This window comes from Arvicanthis niloticus, chromosome 16, assembly GCF_011762505.2.
Source record: "Arvicanthis niloticus isolate mArvNil1 chromosome 16, mArvNil1.pat.X, whole genome shotgun sequence".
Lineage (NCBI taxonomy): Eukaryota > Metazoa > Chordata > Mammalia > Rodentia > Muridae > Arvicanthis > Arvicanthis niloticus.
In genome coordinates, this window is record NC_047673.1 from 29,987,830 (window position 1) to 30,011,836 (window position 24,007).

A 24,007-nucleotide genomic window follows, 5' to 3' on the forward strand; every position below is an offset into this window, starting at 1 on the left:
TCAGAAATCAATTTTGAAATTTTTTTTTAAATTGTTCCCAATAATAGTCTACTGATATTTATGACTTACAGTAATTGGTATGAGTATCTTTCTTTTATGTAAAATACATCATTGGATGAGGTTGCTTTATACAAAGCATGGCTAAATGCCCAAGAGAAAGCAGAATGAGTTTAGCATCATAGGCTCCAGATTTATATTCCCTGTCACTGGGCAGCTCTTCATCCTGCTGTGGTTTTGTTAACACGGAGGAAAAGGTAGAGGGAAAGCAGTTAGTTCTCTGTAGTGGTTGGAGAACGTGATATGAGAAGGAGTAAGCAGCCTTGGTGTTTTACAGGGTGTGTATCTGAAATACCTCGAATAACTAAGTCAAGTAAGGATGTCACCCAGAAACCATGGATTCTGACGCCCAGGTTAAGCGCTTTGGATTGTGTCCATGGATATTGGTTCTGTTAATAAGTAAGTTGAAGTCAGTCATGGATTAGGAAGGACCTCATGAGTTCTCTTCCTGGCGAACTATTGGCAGCTGATGGTTTGTGGAGATAGACTGTCATTGTTTTCATTTATGTGTCCACTGGGTTCCAAACCTGTGACACCTGAATGACCCATTAAGTTAGAAAATAAAACAGAAAGATGGATCTATAGGAAACTTGTGGGGATGATAGTAAACAACATATAAAAAACAAGTATCAAGTTGTCAAAGAACATAGTCGATCAGTAAACAAAAGTTAGTTGCTAGAGTTTCTGGGTAATTAGAATAACCCAGGCGTGGCTCAGTAGGCCTCCACTCTAAGGAAAATGGTAAGGCACTTTTCATGCAGTCGGGATCGTTGGCAGAAACGTTGGTGGTGTCTCGGAACATAGCCATGCTCACTATGGCCCATGCCTCAGAGGACACAAAAGAATTGAGAGACCTTATTCTTGTGATATGGTAAAGCCTTTGTCACTTGTATATTAAGCCTGCTGTTACTTTATATTTTACATTATAGTAAATAATGTTAGGAATAGTTAGGTATCCCTTTATGGAAGAGACTTCACGTCCTTATACCACTAAGATACATTCTCCACTAAGATTGTATCTGAGCGTGTTCACAAACACAAATCTATATTTGAGATTTTGTTTATGTATCATTTGACCCTGAAACTTTTTATATATGTCTTTTTGCTCATTAAAGTCAGAGAATTAGTTTTGTATCACTTTCCCCACGATGTTATTGACAGATTTAATTTAGCTATTTGCCAGATATAATTGTGAAATGACTATTAATATTGGTGTTAGTCTTAGTACATACATAATTCTAAAAAATTTATATTTTTAACATTTACAAAGATTTGATCAACTAGTACATGTAAAAGTGTACATGTAAAAATAATTTATATATGAATATATGAATGTAAATGAATGCTAGAGAAAGATTAAAATTGAAATAAAACTTCCTTAAGGATCATCATCCATCATATCCATTTGCAATGAAAGTTTCTTTTAAAAAAATAATAAAACAAAAATGAAGCTGAACACTATAAACCCTCCTGTGAGCAGAGGATACGAGTTTTAACTCATTTTCCACTATGTAGCATTGACACTCTGTGAGGACAGACTAAGAGGAATTCTTACAGGTAGATATCCAAAACATTTTGTAAAAAATGAATTGGGACAGTGTAGACTGACTCTCACATCAGCTCTGCAGAACAGTTTTCATAACAGAAGGAGAGCTATGTGACTCAGGGCCTTAGTGATGTTCAAACCTCAGTGGACTCAGGCCTGTGTGCTAGGACTGTCTTAAGCTTAGTTAGAACACGTGATGTACGATGGTGTAGGAAGCAGACAATACTCCACAGAGCTGTGGGCTCACCTCTGATAATGTTCAGCACTAACAGAGAGTGGTTCATTTCCTAGTTTAATTTTCTAGAAAAAGTTCCAATGCTATAATAGCTGGAATAGTTTGAAAATCATTTGTAAAGAGATGGCATTGGAACATAAAAGAAGAATGTGAAGAGTTGGGTATTGGTCCCCAGACATTGAGTAATGAGTCCTGGCACAAACTCAAATACAAATAATATTCCTGGCTAAGTTCAGTTATATAAATATTGTATCTCTGCTTAAGCTACCTCAGTGTGGGAATGGATACTCTACCTAACTTTATCTGACTTCCTCCATTTATATAGGCAAAGCCCAGTGGGACAGTTGGTACTTTTGCTAATTAGGGATGAATCAAGAGACTTGGTGGTGCTGTGTTCACATATACTACACGAGAAATAAAGATGAGAAAGTCAAAATTAAGAAATGGAAGAAAATCTGAACTAACATTCTTTTATTTTATCTTCCCCATTATTAGACATGTGAACAGATACATACTATATATTTCCAGAATTGGTGAGTTCTAAAATCTTAGGAATAGATTATTATTAAAAGTGATTTAATAGCAAGATAAGATTGATTTGTGAAGTTGAGTGATCCCATCACTATAACCCCTGGCATCTCTGAGCGTGGCCTGAGCAAACCCATGAGTTGTAAGCACATATTAAGTAGAGGAGTGGTGTCATTTGTCTTGTTGCTGTGATGAACTGTCTGACAAGAGCAACTTAAAAAGGGTTTGTTTTAACTCACTTTTTGAAGGAGATGCAGTCAATTATGACATGGAACCGTGTCAGCAAGATGTCCGACAGCTGGTAACACTGCATCTGCCCACAGGAAGCAGAGAGAGATTAGCGCTGGGCTCAGCCAGCTCCATTATTCTTTTCATTTTTATTCTGTTTGGGATCCTAGCTCATAGGGCGATGCTGCACACATGCAAAGTGGGTCTTCTTTCTTCCAATAAGTCTCTGCGTGTGCAACACTCCAGGCTGTCTCTTGGGATTGTAAACCTAGACAAGTTGACAGTGAATACAGATACCAACTAGCATGGCCATTGTTCATGCTTAAAATGTCACAGTCAAGGTACTTCTCAGTTGGTTAGATTGCACCATCATATGCTTGCTTGATTATATAAGACTTACATAAGTGACTATGCTTGCTACATGAGCCAGGTATGAAGTAAACTTTTGAAATTCAAGAAAAACTACATGTATATGCAGAGAGATGCTATGAAAATAAGAAAAATTAAAAAGGAATCATGATGAATACATTTTAATATTCTAGAATTGCCATAAATGTGTGTTACTGTAACTAAAGTTGTATATATTTTATGAAAACTGAAATTTTATAACTGGTTTTAAAAACTGTATAATTTATATGTGTTATGAAAGTCTGAAAAATCAAGGCAAACTCAAAGATTGGTAATTGCAATATACAAAGAATTGATTGTCCTGTTCACATTTGTCCTTTAACTATTCTGGAACATTATATTTAGATCCAGGAAAAGATTTTATTCGCACCTGTCTGTGGTTTCCTTGACAACTATTGTAGATGCTGCTATCACCATGGGGATGGTTCTTCTAAATGAAGCAGCAACTTCCAAAGGGGATGTCGGGAAAAGACGGAGTGAGTTAATGTTGCTGTATTTGTTGTTCTGTTTTATTCTTAGGATATATTTTATTCAAAGGGGAAATAGAACAGCCCTTCCTAAACACAGGCTTCCCTAAGAAGCAGTCTGTGCTACAGGAGTTAAAATTTTGTTTTCCTTTTTTTTTTTTTTTTTTTTTTTTTTATTGACTGTATGTGAGAATGAACTTAAAAAACAGCTCTTTTAAAACGTCATTCGGGTGTTTTCTGCCAGGTACATACACGGGAGGAGGAGGTGGCATCATTCTGTCAGGGCTGCACTGGCCCTTTTCTGCTACAGTTAGTCTCTGCTGGGACATCCTCACTGCACAGATGGACAGACTTGAGAGATTTTATTGGCAGCAATATATTTTTATGTCATGAGACTCAGGGATCTCAGGGAAGCCAGGGCAGAAATGGGAGCTGCTGCTGAAGCATCTTTTGTGCACAGACACTTGATTAGTGTCCAGTCCCCTCACATCTTTTACTGACATTTAAGAGCACATGGGGGTCTCCTTTCCAGGAAAAGCAAGAACTGCCTTTTCCAAGGACTTAGCTGTTATTGCTTTCATACGATTTACAACCCTGTCAGATGTCAGATAAAGTTTAAGCAAGTAAACTTTTATCCTTTGATGAGACTGTTCATCTCAAAGGATTGTAGGAAAGAAGTAATGGATGTTGCTACAGGCAGAGCAGAGTGTCTGTGGAATGTCTTCTGCCCAGATAATGGTGGGTCAGGAATGCACAAAAGCTCGAGGAGGGATTTCCTGTGACATAGCTTTTGATAGTTAATGTCATGGTTTTCTAAAACAAATATTCAGCAAATATAGCTACAGTCTGCGACACCCCATTTTATTTTATAATCCTTAAACTTGTTTCACCTAAATTTTGATATAAAAAGCACATGTCCCCAAAGAATATTAATTAAACTATTTAAAATAATCTAGATTTGAATTCTTTACAGTACTACTAAGTATTGTCTGTTAAAGAGCTGTAGTGACTTCTGAGTACTCAACAGCATGAAGTATTGAAATGTGAGAGACAGTAGAGTTGGCCTGTCTTCCCCTGATGATTCTTCACTAATAGAAGGAAACTCAGAACTGAGCTCATTGCCTTAAACATGGTGACATCGGTAAATGCTGTCTTTTGAAGGCTGCTCTTGGGATGGTCAAGGCATTTTCATGTGCTTATATATTACTGTTCTATCCTCTGATTTAAATTATAGTAAGGGGTATGCAGTGGGTTGTTTGATCTCACATCTGTGATACATTGATACATATGAAAACATTGCCTTGAACTGCCATCTTCATAGATGGTCTGTTGTAGCGCCTGTTCCCTTTCAGTCTGCTTCTGGTATTGAATTGTATGATCCTGAGATTATCGCTGTTGCCCATGCAGCAGAGTATGGGCCCCATTGAGGCCTCTCCCCGGCGGTTACCTCAGGGCCCCTCCATTCCCATCCTGAGATACTAGAGTAGCAGTATTTTGATCTCACTACATAGAATCACACTAGTCCATCTGTTTGCTTAATCACAGATTTGGAGCCTCATTCTCCACTGTTCTATTCATCTTCTAAACAGAACCATAAGAAAATAAGATAGAAAAAATGTGGTAGAACATTGTATTGAGAATGTATGAAAGAAAATGCTCTAAGCTTACTTAGAGAGTTGGAAAGAATTATTACAAACTATATAAGCTGCCCTGGTATCAGCCATACTTGGAGAATATGTGGCTTTTTAAATGGTGTTTCACATTATTATCGGAGAATACTCATGTGAAGCTAACAAATCAGTGATGTCAAAACAGAAGTTGGGGCTGAATTCTACTAAACATTTCTGATGTTTTATCATTTCTACCGCACGCAGCAGTCGATATTCCTGAAAAAAAAAAAAAAAAAACTGCATGGACAACAGCACATCAGGATCATGTACTCACACTACAGCACATCGGATCCTGTATTCACACTACAGCACATCAGGGAATGTATTCACGGTACAGCTCATCAGGATCATGTACTCACACTACAGCACATCAGGATCGTGTACTCACACTACAGCACATCAGGATCATGTACTCACACTACAGCATATCTGGATCATGTACTCACAGTACAGCACATCAGGATCATGTACTCACACTACAGCACATCAGGATCATGTACTCACACACAGTACAGCACATCAGGATCATGTACTCACAGTACAGCACATCAGGATCATGTACTCACAGTACAGCACATCAGGATCATGTACTCACACTACAGCACATCAGGATCATGTACTCACACTACAGCACATCAGGATCGTGTACTCACACTACAGCACATCAGGATCATGTACTCACACTACAGCACATCAGGATCATGTACTCACACTACAGCACATCAGGATCATGTACTCACACTACAGCACATCAGGATCATGTACTCACACTACAGCACATCAGGATCGTGTACTCACACTACAGCACATCAGGATCATGTACTCACACTACAGCACATCAGGATCATGTACTCACACTACAGCACATCAGGATCGTGTACTCACACTACAGCACATCAGGATCATGTACTCACAGTACAGCACATCAGGATCATGTACTCACACTACAGCACATCAGGATCATGTACTCACAGTACAGTGCCTTCACTACCTGCTTTCACGGTTGCTGTCAGATCTGCTCTCTTCATGCACTAGGAAAATAGGAAGCTCTTTCCCACAATAGAAGCAGAGAGCTGTTTGATTACTGTGTACTTCTGACTTAATATTTTTAATGTCTTTGTCATTCCCTATTTTCCCTAGTTATCTCACTCCTAATATACCTTCAGATAAACGAATGTATATTAATTATCCTGCAAATGTTTTATTCATAACCAGTATTTTGGTAACACTATTGTATAATTTTATAGGACAGGCTTAAGTACTATGTTTTTATTCTACATATGTTTGCATATAATTAGCTAATATACTTTAAACTTTAGAAGCAGTTTTTAATTTTATTAAAAGCAGTGAGTCTTATTTAAATATTATATGTCAATATTATTTATTATATATATAAGTATACACACACACGCAGGTGAACATATGTTTCATTAGTCATCTATTCCCAGTCATAGTAGAAGAAAATGAAAACTGAAAAAGCAATGTCCCTGCTGTTATATTTCAGTATGACAGAACAGTGTTGAAAGCTGGGACCACAGCACATTCCACAGGAATGTGGTTCTCTGCTCAGTCTTAGAAAGCCCAGCAGCAGCACTCTGACACCATCACCTGCTCTACAGTAGCATCTCCCTCCTCAGGTTCTCTAAGAACATAGTTTGCTACCCACAGGATTTTGTTCCTAGTCTCTTGTTTGCTGAGATGTAGTATGTCTAAGTGAGATGGGCTTTACTGAGGCAGCCGTGAAACCAATAACTAGAGTTTGATTTCTGTGTGACAATCATACGGCATCCATAAAACGCTATAGAACTCCATAAAAGAAGAAAATCACCACAAGTCTTGGGCCAGTCAATGTTTTTGTTTTCATACCTCAGATACTACATTTTCGTTGAGAAGAATATGGAAAATAATGAATACCTTGTATTGTGAATTATCTGGTTTTGGTCCTTGTATGTGCCTGAACTGTTGCATGTGTTTTGTAATTGAATATGTTTCAAAAGCACCAATATTGGCATGGTTTAAGAACATAACAGTGCTATTTTTTTTTCTAGTCATTTGCCTCGTGGGATTGGGCCTGGTGGTCTTCTTCTTCAGTTTTCTACTTTCAATATTTCGTTCAAAGTACCATGGCTATCCATATAGGTAATATAATTTATACTAATATGGATGTTTTCATTTTAAACAAACAGTATAAGTATTTCAGTGGTTAGTTGGAGCTAATATTAAGTATTTAAATCACGGGTTGTCTGATTATAATGCTTTTAAGACAAGTCTGAGCACCCAGCATTTGTAGAATGCATGTACATGTGTGTACATAGGTACACAATGATCTTTAGGTAACAGACATTGACATAATCACTTCTCTCTGTTTATTTGTAATAATTGATACCTTATTTTCAAGATTTTCTTATAGAATCTACTCTTCCATGTCCTTTAAAGTTGCAGCATCTTTGGGATGCTGCAAAGTTCTAATAGTAGGACCAGACCATCTGACTCTTAAGTCCCTGTCTGTATATTCTATTCCCAATGTGAGTTGAGCTTCCACTGTGTATGGTAACTCATTCCCTGTGATGGCTCCACTACTCTAGAGTTAGACTCTTGGGATTGGTAATGTAGATGAACTCTCTTAAAATAACACAGACATAGGCATCATCCCTAAGAATTGGTTTGTGACTGTGAAATTCAACAGGTTAGATGAAAACACAGAAGGAGTTGGTGCTAAGCAATAGAGTCAGTTGAAAGAAAGCTGGTTAAGAGAGCCTGGGAACCCCAGTGTTCTAGTAAGGAGAGGTCAGAGCGAGGAAGCAGATGGCAGACTTTCCAGGCACTCAGACCCTTGCTGTGCTGTTGCACTGGGGAGGTGGGTCAGCCCACTTGTTTGTATTTCAGTAAGAAATTACTTTCTTGGTTTATGTTCTAGTCTTTAGGAATTCCTGCATGCGTTGGCTTTCATTCTGTTCCAACATTTCATTCTTTTTTAAATCATTTTATTCATTTACATTTCAAATGATATACCCTTTCCTGGTTACACCTCCACAAACCCTGCACCTCATCCCCCCATCCCCCTTCTGCTTTGCCTCTATGAGGGTGCCCCTCCAGTCCCAAGTCACCCCTCTAGCATTCCCCTACACTGGAGCATCAAGCCTCCACAGGACCAAGGACCTCAACATTTCCTTTTCTCACAATTTTTAATTCATTACATTATATCCTTATAATCTTTGATTTCCTCCATATGAAATTTTTTCTTGATTAAAATTCAAGTCAGTAATCTGAAGTTGGCCCACACATTTTTTTCACACAAACTTCAAAATTGGTTTTCTTTTTTTTCATATATGTATCTGCCTAAAGTGTAACATCTACTTATGTATCTCTCATGCTTTCTTTTTTTTAAATTATCTTTATTAATCTTTTTTTATAGTCCAGTCATTATCCTCCTCCTTTTCTGCCCTCTGACAGTTCCTCATCCCATTTCTCCTCGCCTGTCTCCAACAGAATGTCCCCATACCCCCACAACCACTGACACACCCCAGTAGGCCTCCCCACTCCCTGGGGCCTCCAGTCTCTCAAAAGTTAGGTGCTTCTTCTCTCACTGAGGCCCTGACATGCTTTCTTAAGGCTTCTTCATTTTAGTCCTGAGAGTATGCTACACTACCAGCCTGGTCCATACTACAGTTAAATTCAAGGACCGCCTTTGAGGCCCTGATAACCAGACCTGTCCTGAATACAGTCTAGTTGAGACCACAAACAAATTGTTATACTTTTCTAGCTGTTCTTGTTTATAAAGACAATTTTATGTACCTCATTTTTATTTGTATGAGATTATATATGTAAATAGCATAGAAAACCAGTAATAGTAGTAATTAGTTACTCAATAAATGTTTAATGCTAATTATCATTAATGCTGGTATAAATATTTACACTCTTATTTTACTCTTCTCTAAGTGGAGTTTTCCTCACAGTGCACACCAAGTAGCTTTGGTTCATTTTTCATAATTCATCTGAGTGAAGAACCGATTTTTACTGAACCTTTTGATGAATTTAATTGGACTCCAGAGTCCCTGGAAACTTGCCCCTGAAATATCAAGATTCTTAGAGATTTTATCTAATTACCATTTGACACATAATTCAGAAGACATTTTATTTTGCTGGTAGCACCGACTTAATTTTATATGTTGAATAAAAATTGACCTTATCCATTACTCGGTTTTCTAAGAACACAGTGCTGGTATGGATAGATGGTGGTATCCACTTAGAGATAATTAATAATTATCTTCTCAGCCTTTTCTTACTGGCACTCAGACATACGAGTATTTTTTGTAGACATCTCTAAAAACATCTGTGGATCATCAAAGTCTCTACTACAGTAGGAGAAAGCATTAGATGTCTGTAATCCTTCCATCACTGTGTGTCTAACCGTCTGAAAAGTCTTAACGGGCTCTGAGCAACAGAGTCGCATCATGAGAAAATAGTAATTAGAAGCAGAAGATCTGAATGCAAGTTCTGGGTTTGCTTTTGCACTTTATGTAAGAGCTCATACTCTGTAGTTGCACAAGATTATATTAAAATATCTAAGATCTTCTTTTTGTTAATTTAGAGTCTTAGAATTAGCATCTTCCTCATCATTTTTCCCTCAGCTCTGATGTAGTTGTTTTAGGGGGATGGAGACAGGTAACTAAAGGCATCTCATTTCTGTACCCATGTCACTATCATTAGCTATTTATATATGTGCTCATACATATCAGAGTCATATGTGAACAGTTGCGTAGTCCCTGACATGTTCTTGTTTCTCAGTGACTTCACTTAACCTCTCTTCATCTGCACGAGACATCTTAACATTTACTCATCACCTCACGGCCTTGCATTGTTTGGTTCCGTTTTTATGTACAATCACCCATGTGTTTTCATTCTTTCCTTTGTAAAAGACTATATTAGGGGAAACAATCCTTGACACATTTTGTGTCTACAAAGATCTGTGCACATAGTAGGTGCTTATCATATACTTGCCAATTGAATGTTTTCCTCAAAAACATTGCCCACCTTAGGGTGATATAAAAGAGCCATTAAAACAGACTAGAGAGCACAGGCCTGTATTTTCTCCACCCCAGGAGCTCTGGTTCCTGTTGAGGAACATACCTGGGGTTGTACACTTGCCTCATACAACTAAGAATATATGGAAAGATAGTTTAATAAAAAGCACACTGAATATTAATTCAGTATGTACAGTAGGCCCAGAAATTTGCTATCATCTTAGAAAAGAACATGGAGTTCATTATGCCTTTTGTTATTTTGAGTTATGATTGATAACATTAAAATACATAATAACATTCAGTTGAGGAACTTCATAATAGCAACTAGAAATAAAAGACATTTAAATTTTAGAGGAAAGATGATCATGAGCAGGCATAGCAAGGGGGAGAAAACTTGTGTATAGTGCTTACATATTTCATGTTTACTTATACATCTCAGATACCCATCTCTTGTCTACTAGGACAATGCAAAATCTGGAGCTGTAAGAATATAGAAAAGGTCTGCTGTGTAGATTGCATGAAAGTGACAAGAATTCACTGGCGCTGTCTTTCTTGTGCTGAGTTCTAGCTCTAAAGTATGCATGAAGGCCCAGACAGATGGTTCAGAAAAACGTGGGGGTGCTCTAAAGGTGTCAGTGTCTGTTGGCACTCTGGTCTAGACTAAGAATTCAGTCTAAATCTATAATAATAATGTGCAAACGGAAATCAAGTCTTAAGGATTATTTTTTCCATATTGTTGTATTTCCTTGTGGTGTATTGGAAAGTGATCTGGACATTGAGTGAGAAGATGTGATTTGGACCAAGGCACTTAAAACTCTGTACCCTCAGGCAAGTCCTTTCATTTTCCCCGCCTTTCAAATAAAGACCATGATGCATCTCTTCAGTTACAGTAAGATGCTACTTTATAGACAACTGAGATAAGCCAGATTGCAGCCTGACAAGCTTTACTTTGCTGCTTGGGGGACAAGGCTCCCAAGTAAATGATACCCATAGTCTTTGGCAAAGTGTGTGTTATTTAAATAATAATATACGAACACATCCCCTCCACCTCGGCTCAATTTTTTGTCACTTTATAGAATATAAAACTGAATCAGTTGACAGAAATATTAAATTCTACCCAGTAGAAAAGTAGGCAAATCTCATTTGTTATTAACAATATAAATCTTAATATTCAATATTAATATAAAAATAAGTCCAAAATAATTAAATAAAAAGTTCATAATGGTGTCTGGATTCTTCACTATACATCCTAACCTCAAAAAATCTCAGAGCAGTAGTATCCTAGAGGTTATTTCTATAGCAGACTGCAACTTTCTTACTGTGCCAGGAGCTTCCTTCATTGAGCAATGCTGAAGCAAAGGAGGTCCAAGTAAGGTATTTACGTGCTCCTAGGCTTTATTAATAGTCAGGTCATCAAAACTCCTTCTTAGTCTGCCTCTCTGTAAAAATTCTGTAGATAACTGACCTTGTCAGTAGTTAAACTTGGTAGCTATTGCTTTCTATAACTATAAATAGAGTAATTTCTTCTCCTGAATCTCTTATTCCTAAGAAAAGGCAGAATTTCTTAAGACCTTGTCAAAAGGTAAGCTGTTTCAGAACTGAAGACTTTCCAGGGTCCTATAGTCTCTTAGTAAGGAAGGGGCCTCAGGACTTTAGGCCAGTGCGATCTCCCTAAGGACAATAAACATCACTGGGCATATGAATCAGTGAAAGCATTAGCTCTAAGGAGTTAAAAGTCAACTAGTGGTCAGTTGTGGTACATAGCTGCCTTGGGAGAAGACAGCAGGAAGATCATGGGCTCACTGCCAGTCTTGACTACACAGTAACACCTTGCCTCCAGCATTAATAAAGAAAGATGAAAATCCAACCCATTTTGTACTTAATGGAGAAGTGAGGTCCTTCTTTCCTCTGATCAATTTGATGAGAAACCTGACAGCATCCCATTTACCACATGTGTGGTTCTGATAGAAAAGTCTAGCTGACCACCTGACCACTGGAGCTCCTGACTCTTCCCTTGGCTTGAGAACATGAAGAGCAGTAAATGGGGGGGGGGGGGGGGGGGGGGGGGGGGGGGGGGGGGGGGGGCGGGAGGGGGAGAGACATGCAGTTAAACATCTCAATACTTAAACAACTTTAAGTTGTACAAATGCATTTGTTCAAAGCACTGTGCACATCCTGTGTTTGCAAAACACCCAGGAAGAGGTCGTAGGTGAATACAAAAGGGGAAGCGTGGGCCACTGTTTCCAGCATCTCGAACAGTGCACGAGGAGGCGACAGAGACTCTCAAGATAGTCTTCAGCCCATGACCTCCCTAGCACTGAATTAACTATCTCTTTCAGTCTTCAAGGCCTAGATTTTGTAGCATGGCACTCATTCCTCTGGGTTTTTTTTTCTTTTTTGATTATCTCAGCACCAAATATATTAGCTCAGAGATCCAGAACTAAACAATTACTAGAACAGCTCAATTTCTAGATGCCCCAGGTCAGCATCATCTCTGCATCCAGATGATGTCATCTTCCACTTTTTCCTATTTTCAGTTTCTCAACTGACATAGGAATTGGAAATCGTAGAATCCTTCTACTCGGCCCACATCCTCATCGTAGGCTGCTAAAGGACTGGTCCCCTCATGGTCTCTTTTCACTCCTGCCATTTTAATGATATTCTCCATACTGGGGACTTTTAGTCTAGAGAAAAAAATGTAAGGACCATGGTTTGTTCTCCCACTTCTGTGCCCCCTTCTATACTCAACAGTTAATCATCAATAGCACTTTGCTAACTACTGGTTTAAAGTGACTCTGAGAAGAGGCTATAATTTGAAAAAATTTGAACCATGTGTTTCTATAAGCAGTCATTTTAAATTTTAGGTGATGACCTTTCTAGTCTGCTTCTGAACTGTCCCCCTCAGGAAGTCAAGGGCAGCATATTTTTTTTCTCTGAATCCTGGATATGAAGAAAACAGCCAACATAAAGAATCATTTGAGATCATCCTCCCATTTTATATTATACTCTAGTATTCCCCAGCATCCTTCACATACTTTGATCAGTAGTAAAGCTTCAGAGACAACAAAAACACAGCTTCATACCTTCAACTAGAAGAAAAGAAGTGTTTAAGGCTATCTGTACAGTCTCCACATGCTATTCAGTCTCCACATGAATGGTTTACTCCATTACTCATTAGCTTCTAGTTTAGACTGTCACCTCAGTTGACAGAGCATATATTCATATCGGTACTAGCCAACCAGAAATCAATGCTATGAATAGTCCTGTAGCCACAGTGATAGTCTTATGAGGACAGCAAGACATGAGGCAGCATTCAGGTCAGTAGATTGTTTCTTCAGAAAATTGACAACACTGATATTGATAATTATTATCAATCATGATACTGATTAAATAATACAAGGGAAATATGCAAGTATCATCCACAGTATTAAGTATAAAAGAACAGTTACACTGTTTGACCATATGTCAGCATTATTAAGCAGGAACAGAAAAAGAGAGAAGAGATACATTAGATCAAGATAGATAGAAGTAAAATGTACCAATAAATAAATAAATAGACCATAAACATCGATATCAATATGTTTTTATATAATAAAACATCTTGAGTGATTACCCAGAGTATAACAGCTGGCTCCCTTCCAAGAAACATTTTTTTAAAGATTTTATTTTATATGTTTGTGTGTTTGCCTGCATGTATGTATCTTCACAACATTCATGCCTGGTTACCATGGACCAAAAGAGGGCATGTGATCCAATGGAATGAGAGTTGTGGATGGCATTAGGCCACCGTATGGTTAGTGGGAACTAAACCGAGGTCCTCTAGCCAAGAGTAGCAGTGTTTACTAGACGTACCTTTTAAAGTAAAACATTTAATAAATTAGTTTGATGACATGTCTTTTCATAATGACATTTAAAATGATTATTGTCAATAATAATAATAATAATTAAATACTTACTGAGTATTTTCGTTCGGCAAAAGCACCCCAGAATGAACAGGTAACATCTTTAAATCGTGAGTTAGTTTTTATCTTACAAATGTAATTATAGGGGCTAGTGTGCTAGCTCTGCAGTTAAGAGCACTGGCTGGTCTTTCAGAAGCCCCAGGTTCAGTTCTCAGCAACATGACAGCTCACAACTTTACCTCCAGTCCCAGGGGAACTATGTTTTGGCCTCCTAGGATACCAGGCACATAAAAGGTACGCAGACATACATATGGAGGCAAAATAGACATACAAGTAAATTTAAGAAAAATAATGTAATCTCAGAGTTCCTTCTACTCTACAAATATGACATTCTATACTTCATAAGTTTTTTTGTAATTTTTCTAGTTCTAAAAAGGCACAAAAGTATAAAGGTAAAAGTATAAAAGTCTTTTTTTCTTTAATGGAGGTATATTTTTAGTGGTAATAGTAGCTTAGGTTGTAAGTAATTACTCTTTTATATAAGCAAAAGAATTATAAATGTAGTAAAAATATGAAACTTCTTTAAGAAATTTAAACATAGATATTCTTTCAGTCCATTCCCTTTAGTCCCCTATGTCTGCATTGTAACTGCTGATTTAGCTGTTGCTCACTTAGCACGGATTCTGTCACCTCTGACCCAGTCCTCTCTGTAAACTTGACCCCATTACAGGGACTCCTTTCAAAATCAGACACTAATAGCAGTTTCAATTAGCTGAATATAATTATGGTATTTTTGTTCCATTTGTGTGAGCTAATTTAGAATGGAACAACTAGCTTGTGTTTTTCTTTTGCTCAGTATGTAATAATTTCTTTTCTTTTTCAGCTTTTTAATTAAATGAAGCCAAATGGGATTTGCATAAAGTGAGTGTTTACTGTGAAGAGAAGCTGTTGCTGACATTATATTATTTAGAATTCCTGAGGTTCATTCTCTGTTGATTGTGATACACTAGCTTATTCTTGTATAATTTTTTTAAACTGTGGATTTTCCTAAAACATTTAATTTATAGAAATGAACGTGTAACATTCCGTAATCCGCAATGGACTATCCAAGTGTTTTTAAATATTCTCAATGTATGCCACAGGTGTGAAATAAATGACATTGTAACTATGAATTCATGTTTTAGAACTGTGTGTGCTCCTAAGTAAGGAAACCACGTGTTAGTAAAGAAAACCATGGAATGTATGTAAAAGAATTGCTAGTACTGTACAAGCATAGAGCATATGCATGAAATATGTCGTGTGGACAATACTTCTTCAGTTTCACTTATAAAGGACGTACACTGTTGCAAAAGTGTTTTGTCATTCTTCTTCACAACTAGATCATAGTAAATAGACAAAGTGCTGGATAAATGTTAATGCCAGTTCAGATCCTTAGCCTAAAGAAAGGAACTTTAGGAGAACCTAAGACTTCACCATGCACTATGTCACTGAACCTCCAGTGGAATCAGGCAATAGAAACAGCACATCATGACTGTCACTATTTCACCCCCTTTTTTTGAAGCCCTTTACAAATTCTGATTCATGAGATCCAATCTACTCTTCTGTGGTCACTTTTGTTTAATGGAAGTATCTGCCTTATCAACACGCAGGGACCTGGATCACTGTGAATTATTAGTTTTCCCAGAATGACTCAAATGAAGCTTTTTGATAACCAAATACAGGAGGAATGTAACTATTGTTACTTTGTAACCAACATAAATGTATAGTGTACCCATGTACATCACAGTATTTATTCCTCACATCATTTAAATGGACAGGAAATGCAAGAACATTTCTGTGAGTTACAGAGATAGTATAAACCAGCTAAAACCCAAAATATAAGTTGTACTTATAATGTTTAAAAAACAAAACCTCTGTACTGCAACTGAAAGATGAACTTAGGAAAGATTTCTTTAATTGGGTCAGTAAGTTTTAGCATTTTAAAAAGCTTATTAACTGATTTTCATTAATATCTGAATAGCAAAACTGTGGAGTGATTTATCCATTGGCAGTCCCAGCTATATAGACACAAATAGGAGTTGGGTTATCCATTGAGTTTACTTATGTTGTACTTAGGAATTTCTATGAAGGTGGGAGCTATAAAGGTTTAATGGAACATGTTTATTCAGCTGTATCCTAGGAGAATGGTATCTTTCAAAACGTGATAATTTTCTCTCAAATTATATAATTAGAACTATATTAACTTTATTATATACTCTGATATCTGTTATTAAAGCATAATTTCCTTAGTTCACTTCACAGATTTAATAACTTCAGCATTGAGTTGCCATTTATGAAAACAGTCAGCATAATTCTGCTTGATGCCTATCCCTAGGTATCACTTGAATCGGAGTTGTATCCATCTAATATTGCTTGTTGCAAAACTGAATTGGCTCTGAACTTCAGAGTACAAATAGAATTTGCTGCCAAACCTTCAAATAACAGATATTTGTTATAATTAAATTTTGTCATTTCCTACATCTCAAAATTATCTTTTAATTAGTATACACTAAGTAACTCATATTGAGAAAACATGTCAAATCTCACTTTAAAGCCTAATAGTATATAACCATAACCACAGCCAGGCCATCCTAGCCCATGTAATGGAGGTTGGAAGGTAGACATTTCTTTATCCTTCATTAGTAAGAAGTTTTCCAGGCAACATTTTGTAATTTTTTTAAGATCAAATTTTCTTAAGATTTTAATTTTCTTAAGTCAGTTAATTACAGGTTTGTTCAAGGGCTGTAACGCCAGCTCCAAGGGGCTCCAGTGCCTCCGGGCCTTCCCGGCATCTGTACTTGTATGTACATACACGAACACAGGCACATAGAGAAGAAAAGTTCAAGCTTTCTTTTTTCATAATTTTATGTATTAAAATGTTACAGGTGGGGCAAAAAAGTTGGCTCACCAGGAAAAGAGTGCTTTCTGCTCTTTCAGAAGACTCAGGCCAGGGTCCCAGCCTTCAGATGCCTTCCTACCAACTATAACTGCAGTACAATGGGTCTCTTTTAACCTTTATTCACTGTATTGAAATTTTTCATTCAAATTTGTCATATATTTGACAATCTCTCACTATAATTTAAAAGTTACTTTTCTCCTGAGAGAGCAAAGTCCTGATAGGAAAACAAAAACAAAACAAAACAAAAAAAAAAACAGAAAAACACAACAATAACAACAACAAAGCCCACCTCCTTTCAAGGAGCCTCATTTTATCGTGACATCTGTTGCTCATCTTTTTGTGCTGTCTTCAGCGTGGTGCTTCTTGTGTTAGCATTCAGACAAACCCAATACTGTGTTCTAGCCATAAATTTCTTTTATAAATAAAATATTCTTCATCAGTTATAATTTAACAGGGTGAGTTATAGGCAGTAACCAGAAACCTTAATATATATTCCTGTCTTGATTCCTGAACATTCATGAAGTCTTATCATTGTTTTACAATAAGTGACATGCATTGTTTTTCAGGAAAGGCTGGCCACAGGGACATACAGATTAGACAGACCATCTAGATACAAAATATTTCAATAGGCAGTTAGAGTCTTAATGTTCACATAGTTTACTAAGTTTAAAATACTAAAACAACATATTTTTCATACTTTTGCACATAGATGCTATATCAGATCAGTAATAAATCTTTCTAATAAATCAGTAATAATACTTTCTAATGGTTGGGAAAGGGTAGTGTTATACCTAATCACCTTTAAAGCCCAAGCGCATATCACTTAGCTCCCAGATTCCATATATAATTAATTTATGAAGATCCAGTATTTACGGATTTTCTTTCATCCCTTTTGCAAACATATATTGGAAGTAATGCATATATTTTATCAGATAGTCAGAAAATCTACTGTTTTTTAAAATAATAAGTTCAGAGTAAGATAAGAAAAAATGAAGTAACAGTAAGAAATTCAAGAGATTCACCCCTCCGCAGAAACACTGGAAAAATTGACAAAACTGCCAATATCTATTTTGATAGAAGTTTGGAAAATAGGCTTATAGCAACCAAGCAAAAATTATAATTAAGCCACCAGCTTATTAATAGAATTAATAAAAGCATTATATCTTTCTTCTCTCTTACTCTCTAATTTCCAACCAACCAAAGAACCCAGGGCCAGATGGTTTTAGCACAGAGTTCTACTGGACTTTGAAAGAAGAGCTAACACTAACACTCCTCAAACTATTCCATAAAGTAAAAACAGAAGGAGCATTGCCAAACTCGTTTTATGAGACTGCTATCACCCTGATACCCAAACCATACAAAGATTCAACAGTGAGAATTACAGAACAATTTCCCTCATGAACATAGATGCAAAAATAATAAAATACTTGAAAACCAAATCCAAGAACAAATAAAAGTGATCATTGGCAAAGATCAACTAAGGCTTCATAACAGAGATGCAGTGTAAGGATGCTTCAACATATGAAAATCTGTCAATGTAATCCGTTATATAAACAAAGAAAACACAGAATGATCTTATTAGATGCTAAAAAAGCCCTTGACAAAACCTAATATTCCTTCATGATAAAAGTCCTAAAGAGGTCAGAGATACAATGGGCATACCTAAACATAATAACGACAATTTATAGTAAGTCTATAGCCAACATCAGTGAATTAAATTGAGAGAAACCCAAAGATATTCCACTAAAATCAAGAACTAGGCAAACCTGTCCACTATCTCCATATCTATTCAATATAGTACTGGAAGTTCTAGCTGGAGCAATAAAACAACTGAAGGAAAGTGAGGGGATGCAAATTGGAAAGGAAGAAGTCAAAGTATCAGTATTTTCAGTTATTATGACAGTATAATTGTGTTACCCGAAAAATTCTACCAGTGAGCATCTACATAAATTCTGATAAATACCTTCAGTTAAATAACCAAATACATATTTGAGATTAGCTCAAAATAAAATTTAAAAATTTTTAAAAGTGGTTTTCCTATATATAAATGACAAAGGGGCTGAGAAAGAAATCTGGGAACCAACTTCCTTCACAATAGCTGCAAATAATACAAAGTATTTTAGAATAAATATTAAATAAATATAGATAAATAACTATTAAATAGTAAATATTAAATAAATATTTTGCTAACCAAGCAAGTCAAAGACCTGTGTGACAAAAACTTCAAGTCTCTGAAGAAAGAAATCAAAGAAGATATCAGAAGATGGAAAGATCTCCCATGCTCAGATTGGTAGGATCAATATAATAAAATTGGCCATCTTACCAAAAATAACCTACAAGTTCAACATGATTCCCATCAAAGTTCCAACCTAATATTTTACAGACCTTTAGAGTACAATACTCAACTTTATATGAAGAAAAAAAAAGAACAAAAACAAAAAAAGATAACAGTCCTATACAAGAAAAGAATATCCAATGATACCACCATCCCTGATTTCAAGCTGTACTACAGAACAATTTTAATAAGAACCACATTGCATTGGCATAAAAATAGAATGATCATGTATTCCAATTTAAGACACAGGCATAAATCTATAAACGTATAGACAGATACCTGATTTTTAATAAAGAAGCCAGAAGAAATATACAATGAAAAAAGAAAGCATCTTCAACAAATGGTGCTGGTCTAACTGGATGTTGGTTTGTAGAACAATGCAGATAAATTCATATCTATCACCCTGCACAAAACTCAAGTCTAAATGGATCAAAGACTTCAACATAAAACCAGAAAGAGTTAATGTGATAGAAGAGAAGGTGGGTAATAGCCTTGAATGCATTCTCACAGGAGACAACTTTCTGAACAGGACACCAAATAGCACAAGCCCTAAAATCAACATTTAAGTAGGACCTCAAAACTGAAAAGCTTTTATGAGGCAAAAGACACCATCAATTAGGCAGAAAAACAACCTTCAGAATGGCAAAAGATTTTCCCCAAACCCCACATCTGACAGAGGGTTAACATCCAAAATATGTAAAGAACTCAAGAAACTGTACATCAACAAACTGAATAACCCAGTTAACAATGGAGTTCAGATATAAAGTATAAACAGAATTCTCAACAGGGGAATCTAATGGTCTAGAAACACTAAAATGTTCAACATCCTTAGCCATTAGGAAAATGCAAATCAAAACAGATTCCATCTTATACCTATTAGAATGGCTAAGATCAAAACCACAAATGACAGTTCTTTGTGGTGAGGATATAGAGCAAGGGGAATTCTCAGTTGCTAATGGTAGTAGACTACTTGTTCAGCCACGTTGCAAAATCAGTATGGCAGTTTCTCAAACAATTGGGAATCAATGTACCTCAAGATCCAGCCAGACCACTCCTTGGCATATACCCAGGATGTTCCATCCTACCACAAGGACACTTGCTCAACTATATTCATCATAGCTTTATAATAGCCAGAAACTGGAAACAACATAGTTGTCCCTCAACCAAAGAATTGATAAAGAAAATGCAAATGTTCCATTTACACAATGGCATATTACTCGGCTATTAGAAAAACAATAACATCATGAAATTTGCTGGCTAATGGATGGATCAAAAAAAAAAAAAAAATCATTGAGTGCGGTAACCCAGACTCAGAAAGAGAAACATGGTATATCCTCACAAGTGGATATTCTCTGTAAGGTAAAGGGGAATCATGCTGCAACTTATAGCAGAGAGGCTAAGTAACAAGGAGTGCTTAAGGGGGACACAAGGATCTTCCTGCAAAGGGGAAATAGAATAGATTTCTTGGGTGCACTGGGGACAGGTGGAGATGGGAATAGGAAAGATCAGATGGACAGATGGAGAAAATACTGGGAAAGACTGGCGGTGGGGATCATTTTGAGAGGGAGGTAAAAACCTAGTGCATTGGAAACCCCATGGAATCTAAGAGGTTAACACTAGCAAGACACCTAGTAATGAGAGACAGGGAGCTTGAACTGGCCATTCGCTGCTGTAACCAGAGAAGGCCTCAAGTAGAGGGACTGGGACACTAAACCAGCCACAAAACCTCTGGCCTGCAGTTTGTCCTTACTGCAGAGTTGCTAGGACCAGAACCTACCATAATCGTCATCAGAGAATTCATAGAGATTCCATCCAGCAGGTGACAGGAGCAGATGCAGAGTTCCATGGACAAAACCAGGTGGAGCTTGGATGATGCAGCAGAGAAGGGGTAGGAGGGATTAGAGGAGCCAGAGGAATCCAGAACAACACACAAACACAGCCCAAAGACTCAGCTTACTAGGACTCAGATGAGTTCACAGAGATCAGGGAGCCTGCATGGTTCTGACCTAGGTTCTCTGCATGTATGTTATGCTTGTATAGCTCGGTGTTCTTGTAGAAATGCAGGCAGTGGGAGCAGGAGCTCTCTTAACTCATGCCTGTCCTTGGGATTCTTATCCTCCTACTGGATTGCTTTCTCCAACCTTGATGTGAGAATATATGCCTTGTCTTATTGTAGTGTGTTATACTGTTTGGTTGATGTCCCTGGAAGGCCTGCTCTTTTTCCAAGGGGGTGTGTAGGAAGTGTGGCTCCAGGGAAAACAGAAGATGTAGGAGAGAGACTGGTGGAAGGGGAGGAAGAGGGAACTACAGTATGGATGTAGTATATGGGAGAAGAATAAATAAAAAGGTAAAGAAAAATATATAAGGCTGATATATAAAGGGAACCATAGAGAACACATTTCAAGGCATCAACCTAGGCAGAAACTAAGTGCAAGACTCAATTAGCTTAGAAAACAACCCTAAGAATTGACAAATTAGATTGTGCAGCCATACTCTCAAAATATTAAAAAGAAATTTTCAATAATAAAATCTCCAGGATTTGAAATTTTATAAAAACTGCTTAGCGAAGGAAACAGCATAGCGAAGACATATCTGAAGTGAAGGTCTTTGTCCGCATGAGGAGACAGGGTCTACTATGCAGAATACTGAAGAAGTGAAAATGTAAATACCATTAACCCCAAACTGCTGAACAAGAAATGAGCTTATAAACAGTCTGGGCTCTGAAAAAATACAAGTAAATGGACAATAATAAGTGAATAAAACAATAAATAAAGTGTTCATCCTCAGGCATGGAGGAAAAGGAAACTCAAACTTCTTCAAGATTCAGTCTCACACTCGTCAGAATAGCTGTTATCAATAAAATAAGTTAGATACACTGATGAATATACGAAGTGGAGCATTTTCTATGGAAATTACTGTCCAGATATGTCAAAAGACAAATACTAGACCATGCCCTGTCTATACTGTTTCTGGGAATCTTTCCAAAAGATTGTATTCTCAACAGAGATACAAACACTTATTATTGCTCTATCCAAAAGCAAGGGAATGTAGTCATTTTAGACATTAATCAGTAGATAAATGGACCAAAAAATAGTACACATATGGTATGGAATTTTATTCATTCATAAAAGAATGAAATCTGTGGGAAAATTGATGAATTATATCAGGTATATCAAATATGTTAACACAAGTTCAGAAGTACTCTATGCTCTCTTTCATGGGGGCCCTGGCTTCTGATTTTTATAGGTAGATTTGTGAAAATGAATGTGAATATATGTCATGAAACTAAAAGGCACCAATAGAGTGGGAAAAGAGGTTGTAGCCATGAGGCATAAGAAATGCAATAGAATGTAACACAAGGGGAAAGTTACATTCGGTGTGGATTTAAACATACATAAGGTAACAGAGAATGGTAGTCATGAGTGGTAGAGAAAGATCAACAAAAAGAACTATGGAACTGCCATAATAAAGCCTGTTACTTTATATGCTAATTAAAATAAAACTAAGTAGGTGAGACATATTGTTGGATATCTGCAAAATAATATTGGGTCTTAAATTGTAACAGGAATATGTGGCTCTCTATTAAGTTGCTTTAGTAAGGCTGTAACAGTTACAGAGTGGGAAATAAATCAGATATTATTTTTTTAAAGATATACACATAATCTAAAATAACACAAGTCCCTTACTATCAATAGTTTCTTTAAATTAAAATTCTATAAAGCTCCAGTGAAAAGATACTAGCAAAATGGATTGTCAAACTCAGAGCCTCTTTTTCTGCCTCTTGAAAGGCTCATTCCTACCAAGACAAAAATAGGTTAAAAGTCAGTGGAAAAAGATAATCTGTGAAAATGGCAGTTAAAAGCAGGTAAAGAAATAGAATGAAAGACAAGTATCAACCAATAGATCTTACAGGTAGTTATATAATAATACACCAACAATAGAATACTGTGGATGACTAGAAGTGAATGCTGACAAGAACCTAATATAGCTGTCCCTTGAGAGGCTCTGCCAGAGCCTGACCAATACAGAGGCAAATGCTCATAGCCAACCATTGGACTGAGCACAGGGTCCCCAGTGGAGGAGTTAGGAGAAGGACTGAAGGAGCTGAAGGGATTTGCAACCCCATAGGAAGAACAACAATATCAAATAACCAGACCCTCCAGAGCTCCCAGGAACTAAACCACCAACCAAAGAATACACATGGAAGGACCCATGGCTCCAGCTGCATATGTAGCAGAGTGTTACCTTATGTGGCATCAATGGAATAGGAGCCCCTTGGTCCTATGAAGGCTCGATGCCCCAGTATATGGGGAATGCTAGGGAGGTAAGGTGGGAATGGGGTGGGTGGGGGAGCTCCCTCATAGAAGCCTGGGGCAGGGGGGTATAGGGGGTTTTCGAAGGGGAAACCAGGAAGTAGGATAATATTTGAAATGTAAATAAATAAAATAAGCAATAAAAAAAAGATAAAACCTCAACATGCCTTGAAACTCAAAATAAGAGCTTCTATGTATGTTTCCAAGGGCATCTCTGAACAGCATGCAGCTGAAGTATTCAACTTTGAGGGATATAAAGCAATATATAAGGAATTCTCATTTCACCACTTCTTTCTCTATGCTGTAGGTATTTGAGACAGAAAAAGATAGGTTTACAGAGACAATAAAATCTGATT

The 24,007-nt window shown here is 37.0% G+C and overlaps 1 protein-coding gene across 5 annotated transcripts in view; it reads left to right on the forward strand.

Annotated features, from left to right (window-relative positions):
• The window catches only part of Tusc3 (tumor suppressor candidate 3), a 143,915-nt gene extending 128,499 nt beyond the window's left edge, over positions 1-15,416 (forward strand). For 2 of the 5 annotated variants that reach the window (XM_034520888.2, XM_076914040.1), the window contains 3 exons: positions 3,404-3,478; positions 7,188-7,278; positions 14,949-15,416. In XM_034520888.2, the coding sequence (XP_034376779.1) occupies positions 3,404-3,478; positions 7,188-7,278; positions 14,949-14,964 (182 nt within the window). In that variant the 3' untranslated portion in view covers positions 14,965-15,416. Of the gene's footprint in view, positions 1-3,403; positions 3,479-7,187; positions 7,279-10,927; positions 10,992-14,948 lie in introns of all 5 variants that reach the window. The other 3 variants (XM_076914039.1, XM_076914038.1, XM_076914041.1) reach the window with 3 other exon arrangements.
• The last annotated feature ends 8,591 nt before the right edge of the window (positions 15,417-24,007 follow it).